At 43.1% G+C, this 19,548-nt stretch overlaps 1 protein-coding gene across 1 annotated transcript; it reads right to left on the bottom strand.

The window, feature by feature from the left end:
- Positions 1 to 318: 318 nt before the first annotated feature.
- On the bottom strand, positions 319 to 19,144 carry LOC125901994 (nuclear receptor ROR-beta-like). The gene is made up of 10 exons (XM_049598063.1): positions 18,689 to 19,144; positions 10,501 to 10,586; positions 10,245 to 10,386; positions 9,132 to 9,650; positions 7,840 to 7,961; positions 6,096 to 6,228; positions 5,563 to 5,670; positions 3,989 to 4,099; positions 3,015 to 3,127; positions 319 to 2,922 (listed from the first exon to the last, which is right to left on the bottom strand). Exons 1-10 carry the CDS (start codon positions 18,693 to 18,695, stop codon positions 2,761 to 2,763), a joined length of 1,503 nt encoding a protein of 500 aa, XP_049454020.1. The 5' UTR covers positions 18,696 to 19,144; the 3' UTR covers positions 319 to 2,760.
- Between the last annotated feature and the right edge of the window lie 404 nt (positions 19,145 to 19,548).

The following is a 19,548-nucleotide window of genomic DNA, read 5'->3' as shown; positions in this document are numbered from 1 at the left end:
GACTTCTCACTGCATAATGCCATGGAAGGAATACAGTACGCATACAGTGCAAATGCTAGTCTTTGATTTAAAACATTAGACCTGTTGTGGCCATTTACATTTGCAGGATTAGATCAGTGCTTTTGTGGTGTTACTGTACTTAGTGTTACCTTAGTTTGAAGCATTATCTAGCACAAGAATTTCCTTTGGGATAAATAAAGTTCTATTGAATTAAATTAAATTTAATTGAATTAAAAACTAACTAGATGTCTGATCAGTCAACAACATGCAGAGACCCATCATACACACATACCAGTTTCAAATAAGACTCTATGAAACTTTTCAAAAGAAAAAGAAACCATTTATTACATTCTTAAAACCACATATAATGTATCCCATTGGACAACAATATATATCGAGCTGTGTGACTCAGTTACTCTTGGACTAGTAATATACCTCTTGTACATTTTGTCATACAGGGAAAGAGTAGGGAGACAAACTATTCTTTTTTTGTTTGTACCTAATCTTTCTTCAATTAAAAAAAATAGATCACTGACTTTACAAGACAAAAGTGGAGACACATAAAGAAAAAAGGTGGATAAAAGACTGACAAATAAATGAAAATCACAGCAAAAAGAAACATTAAACCCTAATAATGAATTGAACTAACTGATTTGTGTTTTCTTTCTTTTTTTTTTAAATTCCTATGTCTTGTAAATTTGATGTCACAATATTAGGACAAATGGGAAGGGGCTTTGACACTTTGTGAGTAACATTCACAAAAATAGAACTTACGTCCACAGTGATTATGGTTACGGGTCTCATCTTAGGTGCAAAGGTGTGAGGAGCACGAGGCTAAAAGACGACACTGGTAATAAAGGGACAAGAGACCACAGCTAGCTCCCTGAGCGGCAGGTCCTCCTCAGACTCTGCTCAAGAACTTCACAGCACCCCGAGTAAGACATTATCATCATCATCATCATCATCATCATCATCATCTCAATGCAACCTTCAGAGAGCGTGTTGCTTATGTACATGGGAAATGTAAACAGCTATGGGTGACCTTGTGTGACAGATATGGAATAATAAAAAAACAAAATTAATAAAACAGATTGAGTGAGAACTATTAAGTCTTACTGGCATTGAGGCCCAACTCAGGGGGCAGCTGGTAGCTCTGTCTGGCCTTAGACTAGTGTCCAGTGAGGAAGAGGAAAGTATAAGTGCTTGGTGTTTGAACAAGTGTTTGGGACTACAGGAGAGAGGAACAGCAAATGTACAAAATAATACAGTTGCTCCAACCAGCAAGGAGGGTTTATGATACATATGATGGGTTCATCGTCGTTCCGGCTTTGAACCAACTGAAGCATGAGTGAAAGACAGTTATACTACACCTACTGTACGGACTGCTGGTTAGAAACAGGCGGGGAGACCCTGTGTGTCCCATGTTATCATCAGACAGTTCATGAAGTCATCTTTTGCCTTGCTTCCTCCTGTCCTTAGTGTCCTTGTTTGTCCTCGTGTGCGGCAACAGCGCGGCCTGAAAACTCTCAGTTTTAAATGCAAGGCAATGTTTTGGGGTTTTTTTCGCCTCTGTTTGGGTACACTGCCCTCCCCACCCCACCCCACCCCACTGTATCGCATCTGCAACAAGTGTCCACCCCCGTCGCTTGCGTGATGACGGCGCCTAACCCAGGAGGGGTCTGCCATCAGTGCAAGAGGGGGTTGTTGCCATGGAAACCTGAGAGTACTGTCAAGAGAGGAAGTAGTCCAGGCGACGATTTCTGAGTCCAAACATCAGCGTTCTTGAAATATCCATCTTTTTCTCTCACCTCTACACTTTTCTCTCGCTCTCTCTCTGAACTGAACTCACACATTCTAACTCTCTCTCTCCATATACTTATATAGTCATCTATTTACATTCTTATTTAAAATATTTGTTTATAAATGTGTATATAAATTAAAGATAATTTCATCTTGTCCTGTCTCTAAGTGGCATTTACAAGGAAAGGGGTGTGTGGGACTGAGGTTTCTCATTGCATTACAAGAGCCTACAAAAAAAGGCAGCACCGAACACTGTCTAAATGTGAGTGAAACTGGTTCTCAGCCTAAGCCGTGAGTCACGCCATGTCTGTGTGTGTTTATTTTCATAGCAGAGAAAATGACTCATGATCTTGGTCCCTAAATGATGGTCAGTACGAGGATATTGTCTGTATGAATACGCAGGCGTACCACACTGAGATGCATTAATGTCGAGAGAATTACTGACTGAGAGCTGTATTAATAGTGAGAACCTGTGTGTGTGTGTGTGTCGACACAACTTCCTTCCAATACTTTGTGTAAAACTCTGTCTCAGAGCGGCAGGGTCGTACATTCACTGTTGTTGGTTTCTGGCTTGTGCACTGGTGCTTTTCATTGAGGTACATTCATATCTGGTTGGGTGATCCAAAGTGGATCTGATGTTACAAAAACAAGTGTTAGAGCTTGGAGCTGTCTCATGCCTGGCAGGCTCTTATTATTAGGACGCCCATCCGCTTGTTGTTAATGCTACAATATGCAGAGGACCATGAGCATGTGTGGTCTGTAGTGTAAGGTGCTTTGCCTGCTGGGAAAGTGGAGGACTGCTTTGGGATCATGGGAGACGGAGTATTTAAAGTCCTGGATTGTCTCTTAACTGCTGGTTGTTGAGCTTCAACATCTCTATCCTTCTCTGTCTCTCCTTTTTTTTGCTTCCCTACCTCTTAATACACTCTCTCCATCTCTCTTGTTTGTCTAACTGTCTGTCTAGCTGTTGGTGGAGTCCGGCAGAGACATCTCGCTGCCAAACACTTCGCGGTACAGAGGCGGGAAACTGTAGGCGGTCTCTGGGTGGACCAAACGGAAAAACTCAAGTTTATCTATGTGGAGGTTACAGATAGACTTCATGATGGGCAGCTTGGACACCATCTGAGGGGACAGAGGGTAAACAAAGGTAAGGTCATGTGTGTGTTTCTTTATGTGTGTACTTCTCTAGAAGAGTTGTGACTTATTGTCAGTACCTTGTCCAGTTTCTCGTCGGAAGCACCACTCTTGTGTAGACTGTGCTGCAGAGCCAGGTAGACTTTCTCCTGGAGCTTCTGAACCTTTTGGCCTTCTGTTAGCCAGGGTCGATCTACGGGAAGAAACAATAACCCCGTCAACATACAGTTTTGTTTCTCCTTAGGTAGTTTAAATCCACACTGTCCGACCGACAGTATACATCCTGTGTCAGCTCTTGACTGACACGATATGATGTTTAAAATCAGTAAAGTTTCATTTATGGCTGCATCATTCAATCAAATGAAAATAAGCTAGAGGTCTTGCACATCATTTTTATACATTTCTCCTGACATATTTGGTATGTTTGGAAACTTTGAGATCTCCACTAAGATTTACAAATAAGTTCCTTGAGTTCAAACAGCATCTGGCTGCACATGACAAAAGATTTGGCGGGCTGCTACATTATTTAAGAGATGACGTCAGGTACCAAGTCTTTTATTTGCTTCATAAAACTGGCAATCCAGAAAAGTGCTGCAGGAGTCAGTGGTGGTACTGCGCTTACGTAAAGTTTTGAGGTACTTGTACTTGACCTCCAGTTTTGCCTCTTTATACTTTTGCTTTTGATACTTAAAGTACATTTAAATGCTAATGCTTGTGTACTTTTACTTCTGGATGCTTGTACTTGTTTTTATACCAAGGTATTACTATTTCTACTTGAGTAAAAGATCTCAATACATCATCTTCCACTGTCAGAAGCTGATAACGTAGACACATGGTGAAAAATGACCAGTTTTATAATGAAAACTCTTAACGAGTAAGCTAAATAATCTGCTACAACAAGTGTGAGGAGACAACAACAAAATAAAATGTTGTACAGTCTCTCTTGAGTATCAGTGTGGCCTTCTTTACCAAGGACACAACAGCATTGAATAGACTACTATTTTATTGAACATGTTTGTGTTTGCGAGAAAGAGACAAAGGAAAAAATAATCACCAGGAGATAGAAGAACGGCAGCACTAAACAGAGCCATCTCTTCGTCAGACAGCTGCAGACGGCAGAATCCTTTCCCCAGGTCAAACACTGCACTGACCAGGTCATCACAACCTGAAGAAACACAGGAGATACATACAATTATTGCCAACAATAATCAGTGGTAGACTTGAACAGTCCTGCTTAAGTGAACTATCTGAGCCAGGATATATATGGGATGACTGAGGCGTGTTTCTAAATCTGTTTTTGGCCTCTTTCACAAAATTCTGACTCTTGTGAAACTTCTGTTATGAAATTAGCTGCCGTACTGACTGGCATAATGTATCTTGGATACTTTTCCCTTAAAATCCCAGTAAAATGGAAGTTACAGTGCCTTTGGCTTCTGCACTGTGATGTATTTTCCACTGAAACATAATATCTGAGCGGTACAAGAGGGATTTAAATCAAATCCCCGTATCTGATTGGACCACTTGGCTTACAGTTTAGCGCAAGACGAAGCTACGGAGGACTGTTGGCACCACACACACCTCTCTCACCTGTTGTGAAGATCAGGAGGAGGATGAGGAGAGATGAATGACCTCAGTCACATTATTTTGAAAATAAAAACCTTTGCCCACTGAGATCCAAACACACACCTCATCCTATCTGCTCTGTTAGCTCCTAAGTGTGGCTCGCTAGTTGCCCGCAGTCTCATTTGATTGGATGGACTTTTGTAAACGCCCCCGAGTGCAGGATGAGTCATCGAACATTTGAAAAACAAGAGGAGACGAGACGGGGAATATGTTCAGTAGGCAATTTGTTATTTTTAACAGCAAGGATAGACTTACACTGTGCGCAACTGGTCAGTGAGTTTCCAAGGTGCCGGTTAAAATAAAAATGCTCCCTCCAAATTTTATAATTCTCAGTAATTTAGCGGTTATAGGTGAGGGTCTGGGTAGGACAGGATCTGGAGCTGGTCGTTTTGCTAACAAGGGGTATGGCGTCCCCCTCATCCCCCCTCAAATCACCTACTGATCACAATGTAAAAATACTTTTTGGACATTTATTTGTCATATAACAAGAGGTAAAAGCCCAATTGACACAGGGACAACTGTGAAACTCTGAAAATGTTGTTTTCACTTCACTGGGTCTTTAAATGACTTTATCGCTCTGTTAACTGCTGTGTTAAATGCCGTTTGTTTTCTCCACGAGGCTGCAGCTCTGGTATTGCTAAAGAGACAAGACAATGCCTCAGAAACTGGAAACCAACATCCAGCTGGAGGCTTTCAATTACTTCTCTTCAAAGCCATTCCTGGCAGTTGATACGACTGAAGCTGACGTTACCGTCTTATGGAGTCATTTTAGGAACAATTACCACAGTGAGGTCGTTTAAAATAATGAAATGTTTCAATCAGTGCAGAGGTATCTCTGTGGCAGCAGAGACATTTCCTTTGGTGTTAATGGTGATGACGGCACAGTGCGTGTGAGACAACTTCCTAACTTACATAAAGAGTGCAAAACATTAAGAGGCTTTCACGTGTCACCCCTGTCAATTATCTGGATGCTTTAGAGCTTACACAACTCCATCTGATCCTCACCGAGAGCTTTGAAGAAGTGAGCCGGGGCAAACTTCCCATTGAAGAAAATGGTGCTGTTGTTGACGTTGAAAGCTCGGCACATGCGTATCAGCAGGACTTCCAGGCAGCCTGAAAGGGTAGGCACAGATAGACGCAAAGACATGGAGAGATGGAGAGAAAGGAGGACAGGGGCAGGGAGGAACAGACAGGGGGCAAGATGCTCCAACATGCACAAAACAACACAACAAAATGTAAATAATTTTGACCCAGATTGGTGCAGAGCATATGTAATGACATTTTTGAACGGTTTAAAAAAATATCAAGAGTGTGTGTTGAACAGATAAAGAAATTCAAAATTTTGTTTCCAGAATAAGGTTTCAGCCCCCGTGTTCAAACCAAACAAATAAACAGATGGTAAACAAAAGGCAAAGGTAGAGAGTTGGAGACAAAAAAAACAGGAAGGAACTACAGTTAGCAAGTTTTCAGACTTGGTGAGAATAAACTTTATGAATCAAGGATTTTGAGATGTGAGCATTTTCAGACTGTGCACTGACCTGCTTTCAGCAATATAATCTGATCGTTCTGGCACAGGTCCATGAAGCCAGCGATGCGTTTGGCGAACTCCACCACGTATTGAATGGCATTGGTGATGTGGTGCGCACACTGCTGCCACATCCACTCAGCTGACTGAAGACAGTGACACAGAAAAGAGAGTGTGAGTGTTACAAGTGCATTTACATAACTTCGGCATAAAAACCCCTCTTAGTAGTTCATCAGATCAGATTCAGTATTTGCATTGAACAAATAGGCCGATACTGAGCTGTTATTCTGACCTGTTATTTATGCATTTCAGTACTATAAATATATGTGACAACAGCAGACGTTACACACAGGGGTTTCGAAGCTGCAGTTGACTTTTTATAAAAATAACTTTTGTCATATATGCTGAAACTGTAAATACTGTTCATCTGCACAGTAGTGAATGAGACAGACGCTTCAAGAATCCACCGCACCTGAACAACAAGTCAGCTCAGGAGTTTATAACACAGCTGTCAATCACGTCAATCAAGATTTTATTACTGAATTGCCTATTTCTCAGCTCAAATGATTTTAGAAACATATTTTAGTGTACTGTTTAGCTGTAAAATGGGAAAATTTAGCCCCTTTTACACTGCCAGATGTTCGGCGAATGTTGGGCCGTTTTGCCGGCAAGCTGCGAGCGTTTAGACACACAGAGCTGGATTGGCGAGTTGATCCGAGGTGCCCAATTTTCCACCTCGTAGGGTAGTTATATTGGCAGAACCCTTTCAGTTTAAGAAGACAGAGCGGCCTTCCGCAATGGGAGGGGCTGTTGAATACTTGTGGGAGGAGCTGTTGATGACGCCGCACATTTGACCCACTGGCGGTGGATAAACAGGAAACAGCTGATAGCAGGAACTAGCGAGCAGCTAGTAGCAACAGGGAAACGCAAACCTGACAGACACTGTAAAGATGAGCAACTGGGAAGACAAGGAATAGCGCGCCCTCCTTGCCATTAACTGTCAGATGACGGGGATGGTGAAGAATGGGCGGACTTACAAGAGAATTGCCGAAGGACTGTGCAGCCGTGGCTTCCCTCCCACGTCACTGTTTACGTCACACGCTGAGCTACACGTTTTGTTACTTGCTCACGCCCCCCATTGCCCTGAAAAAGGCGCATTCTGTATAAACAACAGTAGGCAGGCGGCATTTTGCTGCACTCCTAGATTTTGTTTTTATACTGCCAATGCTTAACGAAGACTGATTGGGCTTTCCTGCAAATTTGCACAATTCCTGTCTAAAAAGGGCTTTAGTTACCCAGCTGCCATGTTGGAAGCAGTCAAGCCAAAATGGAGCACCGCCCACCGGCTGGAGCAAACTTTCTAATGCCAGTACACTAAAATATGTTTCGGAAAACATTTGAGTTGAGAAATAGTCAGTGCAGTAACAGATTCCTCATTGGGGGGGCTGGAGCCTATCCCAGCTGACACTGGGTGAGAGGCAGGGTACACCCTGGACAGGTCACCAGACTATCACAGGGCTGACACATAGAGACAAACAACCATTCACACTCACATTCACACCTACGGACAATTTAGAATCACCAATTAACCTGCATGTCTGTCAGGAAGCTGGAGCACCTGGAGAAAACCCACGCTGACACAGGGAGAACATGCTCTCATACTTCTTTCAGAATATAGTGATAGTTTCAGCCAATATGACAAAAAATGTATTGTTATAAAAGTTACCATCTGTAATTTTTGAGTGTGCATCATGTACCTTGTTTTGAAAAGCACGCGTCTCCTCAGGTGCATATTGTGCCCAGGTGAATCTCTTCATGTCTTCAGCGCTGTACTGACACGTCTCCAAATGCGACTTAACAATACTCTGAGTGATGCGCTCTGTGGAGGGAGAAGCACACACAGATAACGATCAGTGTTTTTGTCACTCGGGCTGTTTGTGGTGGCAGCAGGGCTGAGTGTAACACTGGTATTATTTACATATCCACAGATCATCACGGCAGCGCAACCTTGAATAACTAGATGCTTTAAACCGCTCTGCTGTTATGCCTGCCACTGATGCCCCCGACGAGATTAAGTGCTAATGGCTCATCTACTCATTTTATCTCCGCAGCTGTTGGGATCTTTTCCACCTCCTGCACTTGTAATACCCACCAGTCACAATATTTACTCACTGCTTCCTGTGAAAGTCCCCAGAGTCCTATTCAAAGCCTCATGCAGTTTGTTGTTGCCAGCAACCATAAAGATGTAAAATAAAGTACAAAATTTATTCGTCCTCAAAGCCTCCAGAGACACCTCTCTGAAAATGCCTCTGCTTCCGTACCTCTATAAATACCAGCACGCTGTCATCACTTTATCGGTCCCTGTTTTTGAGCTTATGCTGCTGTATGTCTCATGTTTGTCTGTTTTTTATTGCTTGTTTTGACCATTTAATCTCGTGCTTGTCCTGTATTGCTCTTCTATCTAACATGGAACATTGTGTTTGTTCTTTTCTTATAAACATGTTAATGTGATAGATCAACTTCATCATTTATTGAATCATTTTCTCTAAATTAGATTTGCTCTTTTTTAATTTAGTTTTATTTTATTCACTATTCACTGAACATTCTGGTGCAAGAAGTACCAGAAGGAGGAAGTGTTGCATTTACATTAAGAGCGTTCAGCAGGAAATTAACATGAAAAACAGGAGCAACAAGACTAAATGTAAAAAAGGGGAAATCACCATTAAATGCCTGTCTCTGTCAATATCCTGTCTCTGCTAAAGGCCTCGTTCTCTCTTCATTTAAAGCAGCTACAGGGAGTTCTTTAAACTGTCTCTATTTAATACTGCCTCTATATGACTTACTTAAGCAAACAAGACCATCAGTGACAAGATTAGCTGTTATTGTCTTAATGTGCGCTACCAGGCCTTCAGAATCAGACGAACTGGTTTACAGCATGCAGACCAAGAGAGTCTACATTTATGTTAGCCACATACACACTCTGTGTTCGTGTTGATAATGAGTGAATAGAAAAAGAAATGATTTGTTCTTTCTCACTGTCAGGACTCACCAAGGTCTGTTATTGAGCAGTCATCAGGCAGATGGTCCAGCAGTGTGTGTGTGTGTCCCAGCAGCGGATGTGTATGCAGGAGCTGGATCCCGTTGCCGTCTGCCCCATCCAGCATTGTCTGCTGCGGGGAATTCTGATTGGACAAGGATGAGGAAGAGGAAGAGGCTGACGATGAGTTGGAGGTGTTACCAGTGCTGGCTCCACCGCCGCCGAGCAGCTCCAGGCTGCAGTACTCGCTGGCCTCCTCGGGTGTCAGAGGCAAGTCAAACAGGTCAGGCAGCGCTGCGATGTCATCCAGGTCGCTGAGGGTGGAGCTGGAGCCCCCGCTGCTGTAGGACCGGCTCAGGCCCTCTTCGACATCCTCCCCGCCACCTCCACAGATGCCGTCCTCTTTGGGTAAGGACAGAGCAGTAGCACCCACGCCTACGGAGCCCACACACTCCTGGGACTTCTGGTGTTTTTGCACTTCAGCGTAGAGGCTGTCACGCTGCTTCTTGGACATACGACCAAACTTGACCGCTGCAGAGAAAATAGATCTCATTATAGCAGACAAACAAAACACTTCACAGACATCTTACACTGTAAATACTAAACACAAGGCTTAGATGAATATTGGTTACATAAATTAAATATTGTATTCGTATTTTTTACTTTAGCTGTGGACAAACATAACCAGTATCACATCTGTTTGCTGCAGCTGTCACCTCAATCTCATTGTAATATTTCTGGCCCACATATGTCTGCCACCTTATCCATAAGTACTGCATGTTCCCGTCCCTATATCCAGTTTGCATGATGACAGTCCGTCACCTCTGCCGTCTGTATACTGTATTTTATTCCCTCTGCAACCTACAGAACAGGGCAACATGGGGTGAGCCCTCTCACGACAGCTGAAACGTTAGCACTGAGCGCTACAAATTCTTCTGGTATCAACTTTAAATTAAAGGAACACACGCAGCAGGATTCACCAGAGAAACACATCTACTGAACTTCCCCTGTGTGAGAGAAAGTGTGACAAACCTCAGCTGTGATAAATTAGTAGGTTTGCCGCTGAACGTCATGGTTAAAGGAAGTGTGTGAAAAGAGTACAGTGTGTTGTTTGTTTGTGTTTACCATCTCTGCTCATGCCCAAAGCCAGACACTTCTGTAGGCGGCAGTGCTGGCAGCGGTTACGGTTAGTTCGGTCGATCAGGCAGTTCCGCTGGCGGGAACACGAGTACATGGCATTGTTCTGCTGGCTGCGACGGAAGAAACCCTAGACACACAAACACATGCAAACACTGTAAATGACGCACTTTTATGTGAGATGAAAACAGGTTGGTTGAACTTTTTCTGTGGCCTGGTTTTACTCTCTGTGTTTCATCCTTACCTTGCAGCCTTCGCAGGTGATGACTCCATAGTGGATTCCCGAGGACTTGTCCCCGCAGATCTTACAGGGGATGACCTCGATCTGAGCTGCAGGACCAAAAACAACATTGACGAGAGGTCAGATCTACACGCAGAGTAAAGTAGAGACTGGACAATCAGTCAACATCTGCTCTGCCAAGTGCAGCAGTCACATCTGTTATTTGACATTAGTGAGTCATACTGTGGGCTGCTGCCAAAAACAGTTAATATCTACACACTAACTCAACGTAAGGTGACGTAATTCATTGATTTAGACTTGATACACACTGTCACAGAGGCCCATATCAGATATATACTGAGCGTCAGACTTTATCTAAGATATTGTCAGTGATTTTCAGTGTGAATAATATTTTTGAGGCTCTCCAGTGAGACATCTGTTCTTATCAAAATGACTAATGATTTACTGATCACAGCTGATTCTGGTTTCTCTTTGCTTTTAAGTCTCTTTAGCGAAACTGGTCTTGTTGTTTTTCATGTTGTTTTTGAAAGGGCCTCCTCCTCTTTGACCCCTGTTACCCTGTATACAGTTATGTGTCTCTTAATGGGCCAGTGTGTAGTATTAAGGGGGATATATCGGCAAAAATGAGATATAATATTTATATAATATTTGTATAATAACCTGAAACTAAAAACTGTTGTGGTTTCTTCACCTTGGAATGAGCTTATATCTACATACGGAGACGGCCCTTTTCCACAGAGTCCGCCATGTTGTTTCTACAGTTGCCCAGAATGGACACACCAAACACTGGCTCTAGAGTGGACTATTTGCATTTTCGTGTCAGCCACGGTAGTTCTGCTACACACTAAGCACATGGGAGAAGTTTCAGTTGGTTGCAATCTACAACCTCACCACTAGATGCCACTAAATCCCACACACTGGACCTTTAATACTACATTTATGTGTAGCCGTTTGGGCATAATGACAATAAACATGTCATCAGCTGTACAACTAGTCCCACTTAAACCTGACAAGATGGCCAAATTATCCTAAATTTAATCCTCTTCTAAAGTGCAGACTGTAGCAGAACTTCTCTCTGCTATTGACAATAAATACTAAATCCTTTTATTTTAATTCTTGGCAGCATCACTATAAGCACAATAACCCGAGCCAAACATATTTCAGGCCCAATTTTTCTCTGTCTCTCTTATGCTGATGATTAATGACGTGCCATCGTGTTTCCTTCAGCTGTAAACCATGGTCAGAATGAGCTCCTTCGTATCTGCTGCAGACCATGAAAAGGTCACCCATGCTTTCATCTTGTCACAGTCGGACTGCTTTAACTCTGTGTACTCTGCTCGCTCTATCAGACGGCCGTCTCCCTTCCTGCAAGTTAACACAAATGCAGCTGCAAAGCCTTTAACAATCTATACTTCCTTGAGTTGTTATGTTATACATATCCTCGTCTTCCTGCTCTGGGAACCCTGTCATCTCTGATTTTGTTTTTGAGATTTTAAAGACAGAAGGTTTAGACACATTTCATGTTAGTCTCCTTTGAGAATACAGTCAGCCCTGGCTTAAACATGCCTCATTAGCAGGGGTGACTGTGTCTTTGAAACTCCCTGTGCCAGCAAAAATCAGTACTGTGCGGAGGCCTTTGACATTTCTCTTATCTTATGTTTACACTGTTGTATTTCACGTTGTTTTCTAAAACCTGATGAATTGAAAAGCTCTACACACTGTTTCATCACTACTGTTAGGATCCTGGAGTCTGAAACATTGACCAAGCCTGTACTTTGCACCCGAGCGGAGTAATTAAAGAAGAAAAAAAAACCCATTGTGTAATGGTGGCCCCAACCCTGCAGACAAACTGTCCTACAATAAGCGCATGCTGTAAAACAGATAACTTGAAACTGTTTGTCTGCACCCTTCATGTGGCCCCCATGAGGGAACAGAGTACACAAACAGATAGGGAATCACATGACACTTGCACACATGACACGCACACAAAGACTCCTTCTTTCTTGACCAAAGAAAAAAACACAACAGCAGCTACATCACAAGATAGTCGTTACTCGGCCCTGCTCGTGTGCGATCTTAGACTGGTTTGAGAAATCCCAGTTGCACCACTTGTGAGGCCGATGTATGGAAAACCACTTAGTGATTGAGGAGGAATTGTTGCACTCTTAGGTACTGGAAAACACAACTTTCCACTTCTTTTCTCCTTTAATGACACAGTCGGCTGTCTCTTCGCTAAAACTGTTGACTAAAATACTTCAACTGATCAGGGCAGCTGCAGGCATGCAATGGAAAAATATCTCCCTCCCTCCCTTCCTCTCTTTTCTCTCAGGTTCCCCTCCACCCCTCCCTCATCTCACGATTATATAACTCGCGTCTGTGAGCATTCCTCACAACACTCATTCAGCAGGCTCACTCTAGCAACACTGACACCCCGCCCCGCTGCAGACTCGCTCTTTCCCACTGGCTGAGCGGCGTTCGCAGCCTCCTTGGTATTGGCTGAGTCATCTGCCACTCGGGCGCTGTAGCCTGTCAGCCCATGTGGACATTCTGTCCTACTGACACACTTTCCCACTGCAGGGGGAGAGGGAGGAGGGAGGCGTGCACGAACCCGACGCTCCGCACACCAGTTTTAAGGTGGAGCTGAACAATGCTCAGACTTCCCCATAAAACATTTCCCTGAAGGCTCGTAGATTATATCACAAAACTGGTGGAGTTACATAATGACGAAATTAACCAGGCAAGATAATAAGCCCAGAAAAACTCAACTCACAAGTTCATTCAATACCGAACAGAGATCTTCACTTATTTCCCATAGGAGTATTTCTGTATGGATTGATTTCTTTGTAATAATCTGTGTTTTATTAACGAGAAACCAGTTTTGATGGGATTGTAACAGCCTCTACTGTACCTGGCAACAGTCCACTCACAGCAGACAAACTCTGAACTTGAATGTCAGCTATTCCGCCCGCTCCCCACTCCCCAGTCTTTGACATTGAGCCTCTGCTTCAGCCTGATCTATTCTTGTCCTGTGCTGAGAGCCAGAATTACACAGATGCCCAGCCGCCCACCCCTGCTGCTACAACCACACGTACATGCTTCCTCACTCCTCTTCTCTGACACTCTGCAGATATCAAGGCACAACCCAGAGACAGTAAAATATTTATATCCTTTATGGTCTCTTATTTATTGTGGTGGCCTTGTCTGTTGAACCAATTACCCACACACAAAGAATCAATTAAAGGTCCAGTGTGTAGGATATATAATAATATGATAGGTATCTTTTCACTAGTTCATAATCACCTGAAAATAATAATCATTGTGTTTTCGTTACCTTAGAATGAGCCGTTTATATCTACATACAGAGCGGATCCTCTCCCACAGGGTCCGCCATGTTGTTACTACTGTAGCCCAGAATGGACAAACCAAACACTGGCTCTAGATAGGGCCATTTGCATTTTTGTGTCAGTCAGGAGAGGTTTCAGTTACGCAACCGTACTGCTGGATGCCAATAAATCCTACACACTGGACCTTTAAGCATAGAAAATCAACAGGGACGTCTGGAAGCATCGAACCACAGCTAATTGATTAATTAATTGGTTTGGAAAAAAAAACAGAAAATATTGAAAAAATTGCCCTCAACGTTAGACCAACTGTCCAAAACCTAACAGTAGTCTTTCCACTGTCATATACGACTAAGACAAGCACCATATGTTGGTTTACTTTATCAACTGCATAACAATTTATTCACATTTGAGAACATTTCTGCCTCAGAAGTGACTAGAACAACAGTTGCCAAAAATTTTTCTGCCCATCTGCTAGTTAATTAACTGGATAATCTTTTCATCTCTACAGAAAACACTGCTGTTATGAGACAAACATTCAGTGATAATGAGCCCACTTAACAAGCATGACAAACTGTCTAACGAAGCTAATGGAGACACACAGCAGCAGCCACATTATTGTTAAAGCAACATTTACCTTTAACCCCGAATATCATTGCTGACCTGCACTAAAACGCCGGTCTGAGGCATCTGACCTTTAGCTCTCTAGAGAGTCTGCATTCCAAGAAGATCAATACCAATGCTGCCTTTTTGCTAACATGATGAATGCAGGCTGCACGCTGCACTTTACGTTTCCCACACGCTCACACATTAACCAAAATGCTACAGTGTAATGCGATAAACGAGTTGAAATTCACAGCAAACAAAGAGCAGTGTTTGGACATGGCTGGTGTTTGAGCAGTGGGACGGCTACTCTGCGAGGCACACCCAAGCCTTTTCACAAAATAAACTGAGAACAGACACTTTAACAGCTCAGCCTCGAACACGTTGTCCCCAGTGCGTTTATCAGCCAGCTAAATGTGTAACCCTGTTATCTCTACAACAGGCTAATTCAGTACGGGGTGGGGTACAGAGAGACAAATCACTAGATTTTTTTTCTTCTTCCAACTGTTCACTTCTCAGTGTGAAACAAGCAGCCAATGATCCTCCAGCAGGAGCGCGAGCATAAAACAATCAGTGTGTCAGTGTGTCAGTGTGTCGATAACATGTCCAAGAAGAAAAAGATGAAATCTGAACCTCCACATGTTCACTGCCACATACGTGCAAACATTCACACATCACTTCTCCTTTTTTTAATCTTACACATGGGCGGATTATGAGACAGTGGGCCCCCGGGCACGGATATGCAAAGGGCCCCACCACCTCTCCTACATCGCAGCAGGACACACAGACTTTGTGGTGGTTTTGTGTCTCTTTGTAGTCGTTAAGTATTTTTATGAGGTTTAGTGTCTCCGTTTACTCGTTTTGTCTCTCCTTGTGGTTGTTTTTTCATCTTTCTCTAGTTGTTTGGGTCTCTTCAAGGCAATTTTGTGTCTCCCTTAGACGTTTTTTGTCTCTTTATACTCATTTTATGTCTCTTCGTGGTCATTTTGTGTCTTTTTGTAGTTTGTTATGTATCTTTGAGGTCATTTTGTGTCTCCTTTAGAGGTTTTGTGTATCTTTGTGGTCATTTTGTGTGTCTTTGTGGTCATTTTGTGTCTTTTTGTAGTTTGTTATGTATCTTTGAGGTCATTTTGTGTCTCCTTTAGAGGTTTTGTATATCTTTATACTCATTTTGTGTCTCTTTGTGGTCATTTTGTGTCTTTTTGTAGTTTGTTATGTATCTTTGAGGTCATTTTGTGTCTCCTTTAGAGGTTTTAAGTCTCTTTGTGGTCATTTTGTGTGTTTTTATACTCATTTTGTGTCTTCTAGTGGTCATTTAGTGTCTTTTTGTAGCTTGTTGTGTCACTTTGAAGTAATTTTGTGTCTCTTCTGATCATTTTATGTCTCTTTATGCTCATTTTGTCTTTGTGGTTGTTTTGTGTCTTTGTATAGTTATTTCAGTCTCTATGGTGTAATTTTGTATCTTCAAGGTCATTTTATGTCTTTTTTGGTCAAATTATGACACTCTGTGGTCCTTTTGTGTCTCTTTCTGGACATTTTGAAACTCTTCCTGGTCAGTATGTGTTAATATGAGTGACATTTTGCAAGTGAAGGTCATGGGGGCCCTCTGACACTTTGGGCCCCTAGGCCTCTGTCCAGCAGGCCCATTCAGTAATTCATCCATTATCTACCAAGCTGTTTTAATGCAAGTGCAGGCTGTTCGCTTATTACGCAAGTCACGGTAACACTCAGACTAAAGCTAAATGCCCTTGAGCATCCGATTGACGCAACGCTCAATAGGAGCTGGTTAATTTTTTTCATTACTTCAACATAAGACTGACTGACAGCATGAGAAGACGCACTCGAGAGGAGGTGGGGGGCCTTGAGCTTGAGCTTTATACATATTAGCAATGCTGAAGCACTTGTTGTGTCATGCCTCGCAGTTGGGTGTAGGCTTGCGGCGCAGCACAGAGCTGTATCACAACAAATCCACTATGGTTGCCCCCGTCGCCTTTTCCTCTTTTGAAATCAAGTCGCGAGTATGGAAATGTTTTCCAGATTGTTTTATTTCTGTAACACGAAGCATTTGCAAAGCCTCAAGGCCTGCAGAGATAAACCCGAGGAGGGCAGATGTATATTCTCAGATATGAAAACAAAACCCTATTTGTGTTCGCACCCTCTGCTTCAATCTATGAACTGATTACACTTGACACCCTGTAGCACACAGCCCCATTCTCTGACACGCAGCTCTCAATAAATGTTTTCATTTCACACTCGGAGGATGACACTAAACAAAAGAGCTAAAACAAAACTGATGCGACTTCACTTACACACTCAGAATGCATATACAACCTGGCTGCTGGTGCATTCAAATAAAGGGGCTCTATTTTAAAAGATGCAAATACCAGTGGAGGCCAGGCTGAGGCCCACAGAGGGGGAATTAGAGCTAAGAATTCCATAGGCCTCTTCTACCAGGCATCAGTGTGTGTGTGTGTGTGTGTGTGTCTCATGATCTTTCACTATGTCTTTATGTAATGAATACATTCCACAGAGGACGTGCACTCTGCTATCCAGTACAGTAAACCACAGGAAGTGTCCGAGGTCCAGACATCACAACAGACCACTAACAGTCTGTCCGCATGCCAAGTGGTTATCTGTGATTGCCAATGTGTGTATGCATGTTCCAACTGGGGATGAAAATGCTGACATGCTTTTCTAGTGAGGAAACAGCAGGTTGAGCGACTAACCTACATTCTGAGTGCAGTGAGCGAAGAAAGGGCAGCGGTTTGTTTACATTTGGATATCCTGCCAAAAATGGAACCTCCCTCCACCAGAGGCCCCCTCTGCCTCGTCTCCGGCCCTCCCCCTTTATGAGTGAAAAAATTCATCTCTTTCCTCCCCTTGCCAAAATAACTCCTTGCAGCTAATCTCCTGTCCGGCCCAACAATAGACTGAGAGATTGTTACACAAGAACAGGAGCAAACATTGTGACTCATTATTTTAATTATGATTTGTACTGGTGTGTTTGTTTGCAAGGAAAAATGCATGATAATGAGCGTCAAATATTTATTAGAAATAAATATTTTAAATTAACATGGCCTACATGTTGCTTATTAATATATATTTTGGACTTATTTCTAATATTTTTAAACTATAGGTCTGTTTCCATTAAAATACACAATCGATAAAGAAATCAGATGGCTGCATATAAACACTCTCCTTGTTAATGACAATTATCTGCTGCCCTCTGCTCAAGTTCAAACTCTGCCTGTCGTGGAGCGGCACACCGTCAGTGCGCGCCTGTAACCGCACATGGCGCTGCACGCCCGGCGGCACGGCGCTTCCCAGAGCCGCTCCCCCTCCCTCCGCTGCGTATGCTGTATAATGTTGGGTGACATAACTAGGTCAGTGGAACAGCCAGATCTCTCTCCCTCTGTGCACTCACGCAGTCGGCCATGCTGGCACAGCCATCACATCACAACAACATCACACAACTCCACCGGCACTGCTCAGATTCATCTTGTACAGTCAATGGTGCAAAAGAAAAGTTTGGAAACACCTTCAGAAACGAATTATTGAAAATATACATATAAAACATCACAAAATTACATGATTATATGCCGGTAACTGCCAGAAAGTATCTGAGAGTGTTGTGTTTTTAAGCGAATGTGTGCTAAATGTTTACAATTTAAATGTGAAAGTCACCAGATCATGAACCTGATAAACTCGACTGACATACATCTCGATTACATAATTGCAGTTTTGGTTAACAACAACCTCCTCTCATGCCCCTCCCTCTCCTTATTGCATAACTCTAACATGGATCCCCTGGCAAAATTTGCAGAAGGTCTCCCAGGTGAGATGTGACTCACATTTCTTCAACAACAGACACATTTGGCAACGGCACAGAACAATAAAGCGAGATTACGCACGAGTGCAATTTAAGTCTCAGGCTGATTTCACCACAAACACACACAAAGAAAGAGATGATTAACAAATGCATCTGGTTGACGAATTCTCATGCTTGAGCAGTGCGCCTTCAGCTGTTTGTCATTGCATGAACTTCAGTTTGGAGCATGCAGCCTCGGGCTCTGTGCAGCTATAATCCAGTCATGAGGGATTAATGCGCACTGGGAGGAAAAACAGGCGCACTCAAGACCCCGTGCGCACACATGTGGCCGTTCCAGCCCGTACCAAAGCACGCTGCCAATCTTTACCAAGTTCAACTAAACATGCACAGATTGACCGCGAGATAAAACCCAACTCACCTCTCATTTTGATGTTTTCTTTCTCTTTGCTGGTCGATAAAAAAAACTCGGCTACATGTGGTTAATGTTGGTGACAGGACAGATGAGGATAAACCGCTGGAGCCAGAGAGAACTGGCTCTGGAAATACAAACTTCGTCCCGGCTGCAGACTCGTAAAGCACGAGCAAAAAAACAGACAGAAAAAACTAGCCGAAACTCCTCTCGCCTATCGCTCGGTCAAATCCGAGCGGAATAAAAGAGTGAAGAAAGTCGCTTTGGATCGCATCGTAACCGTCTGTGCGCACTGGCGAATAGATTTGGCTCAACTTTTTTGACAGAATAGTCCCACGGTGAACGAACCGGTGATCGGACCCCCCCTCTGCGCTCTGACTCTCCGCCTGCTTTCCTCTCAGTCTACCCTGCTAACCTACTTTCTCCAAGCGTGGACTCTCCCATGATCTCACTGCCGACAGCTCCTCTCGCAGCTCTCGCGGGAGCGCGCGGACGGGAGCGAGTTTAAGGTGGCTGGGCTGATGATTGCTCAGTATAGTGAGACATAAATACAAGCACGTCCAGGAAATAATAGGAAGGTAATTAGAGCTCAATCAGTTCTGCTTTAAAACAGACATTAATGTGTGCTGGTTTCCCATTTCATAACATTTACAGCAGCCACTAACATGCAGAATGGAGCCTGTAAATCACTGAGATGTAATTAGGTGTTACTTTAGTTACAAATAAGCATAAATAAGCAGGCTGTGTTTACCATAGAGTTCACACATTCAATGAGTGTACTGCATTTGCTCTAACCGAGTTAACTGTGTTGCCTGTCTTGCAGAAATCTACAGCAACAGTCTTTATTTAAGCCAAATCACCGGCTCCAG

The sequence above is a fragment of the Epinephelus fuscoguttatus genome, linkage group LG15 (assembly GCF_011397635.1).
Source record: "Epinephelus fuscoguttatus linkage group LG15, E.fuscoguttatus.final_Chr_v1".
Taxonomy (NCBI): domain Eukaryota; kingdom Metazoa; phylum Chordata; class Actinopteri; order Perciformes; family Serranidae; genus Epinephelus; species Epinephelus fuscoguttatus.
The sequence above is the reverse complement of the archived record's forward strand: the minus strand, read 5'-3'. Positions and strand labels throughout refer to the sequence as shown.

What these genes read in the sequence shown, in the direction of transcription:
- LOC125901994 (XM_049598063.1), bottom strand. An exon ending in TTTGGGCATGAGCAGAGATG is followed by an intron (nt 9,651 to 10,244) that starts GTAAACACAAAC and finishes TTTTCTCTGCAG; the next exon opens with CGGTCAAGTTTGGTCGTATG. An exon ending in CGCGTGCTTTTCAAAACAAG is followed by an intron (nt 6,229 to 7,839) that starts GTACATGATGCA and finishes CACTGTCTTCAG; the next exon opens with TCAGCTGAGTGGATGTGGCA.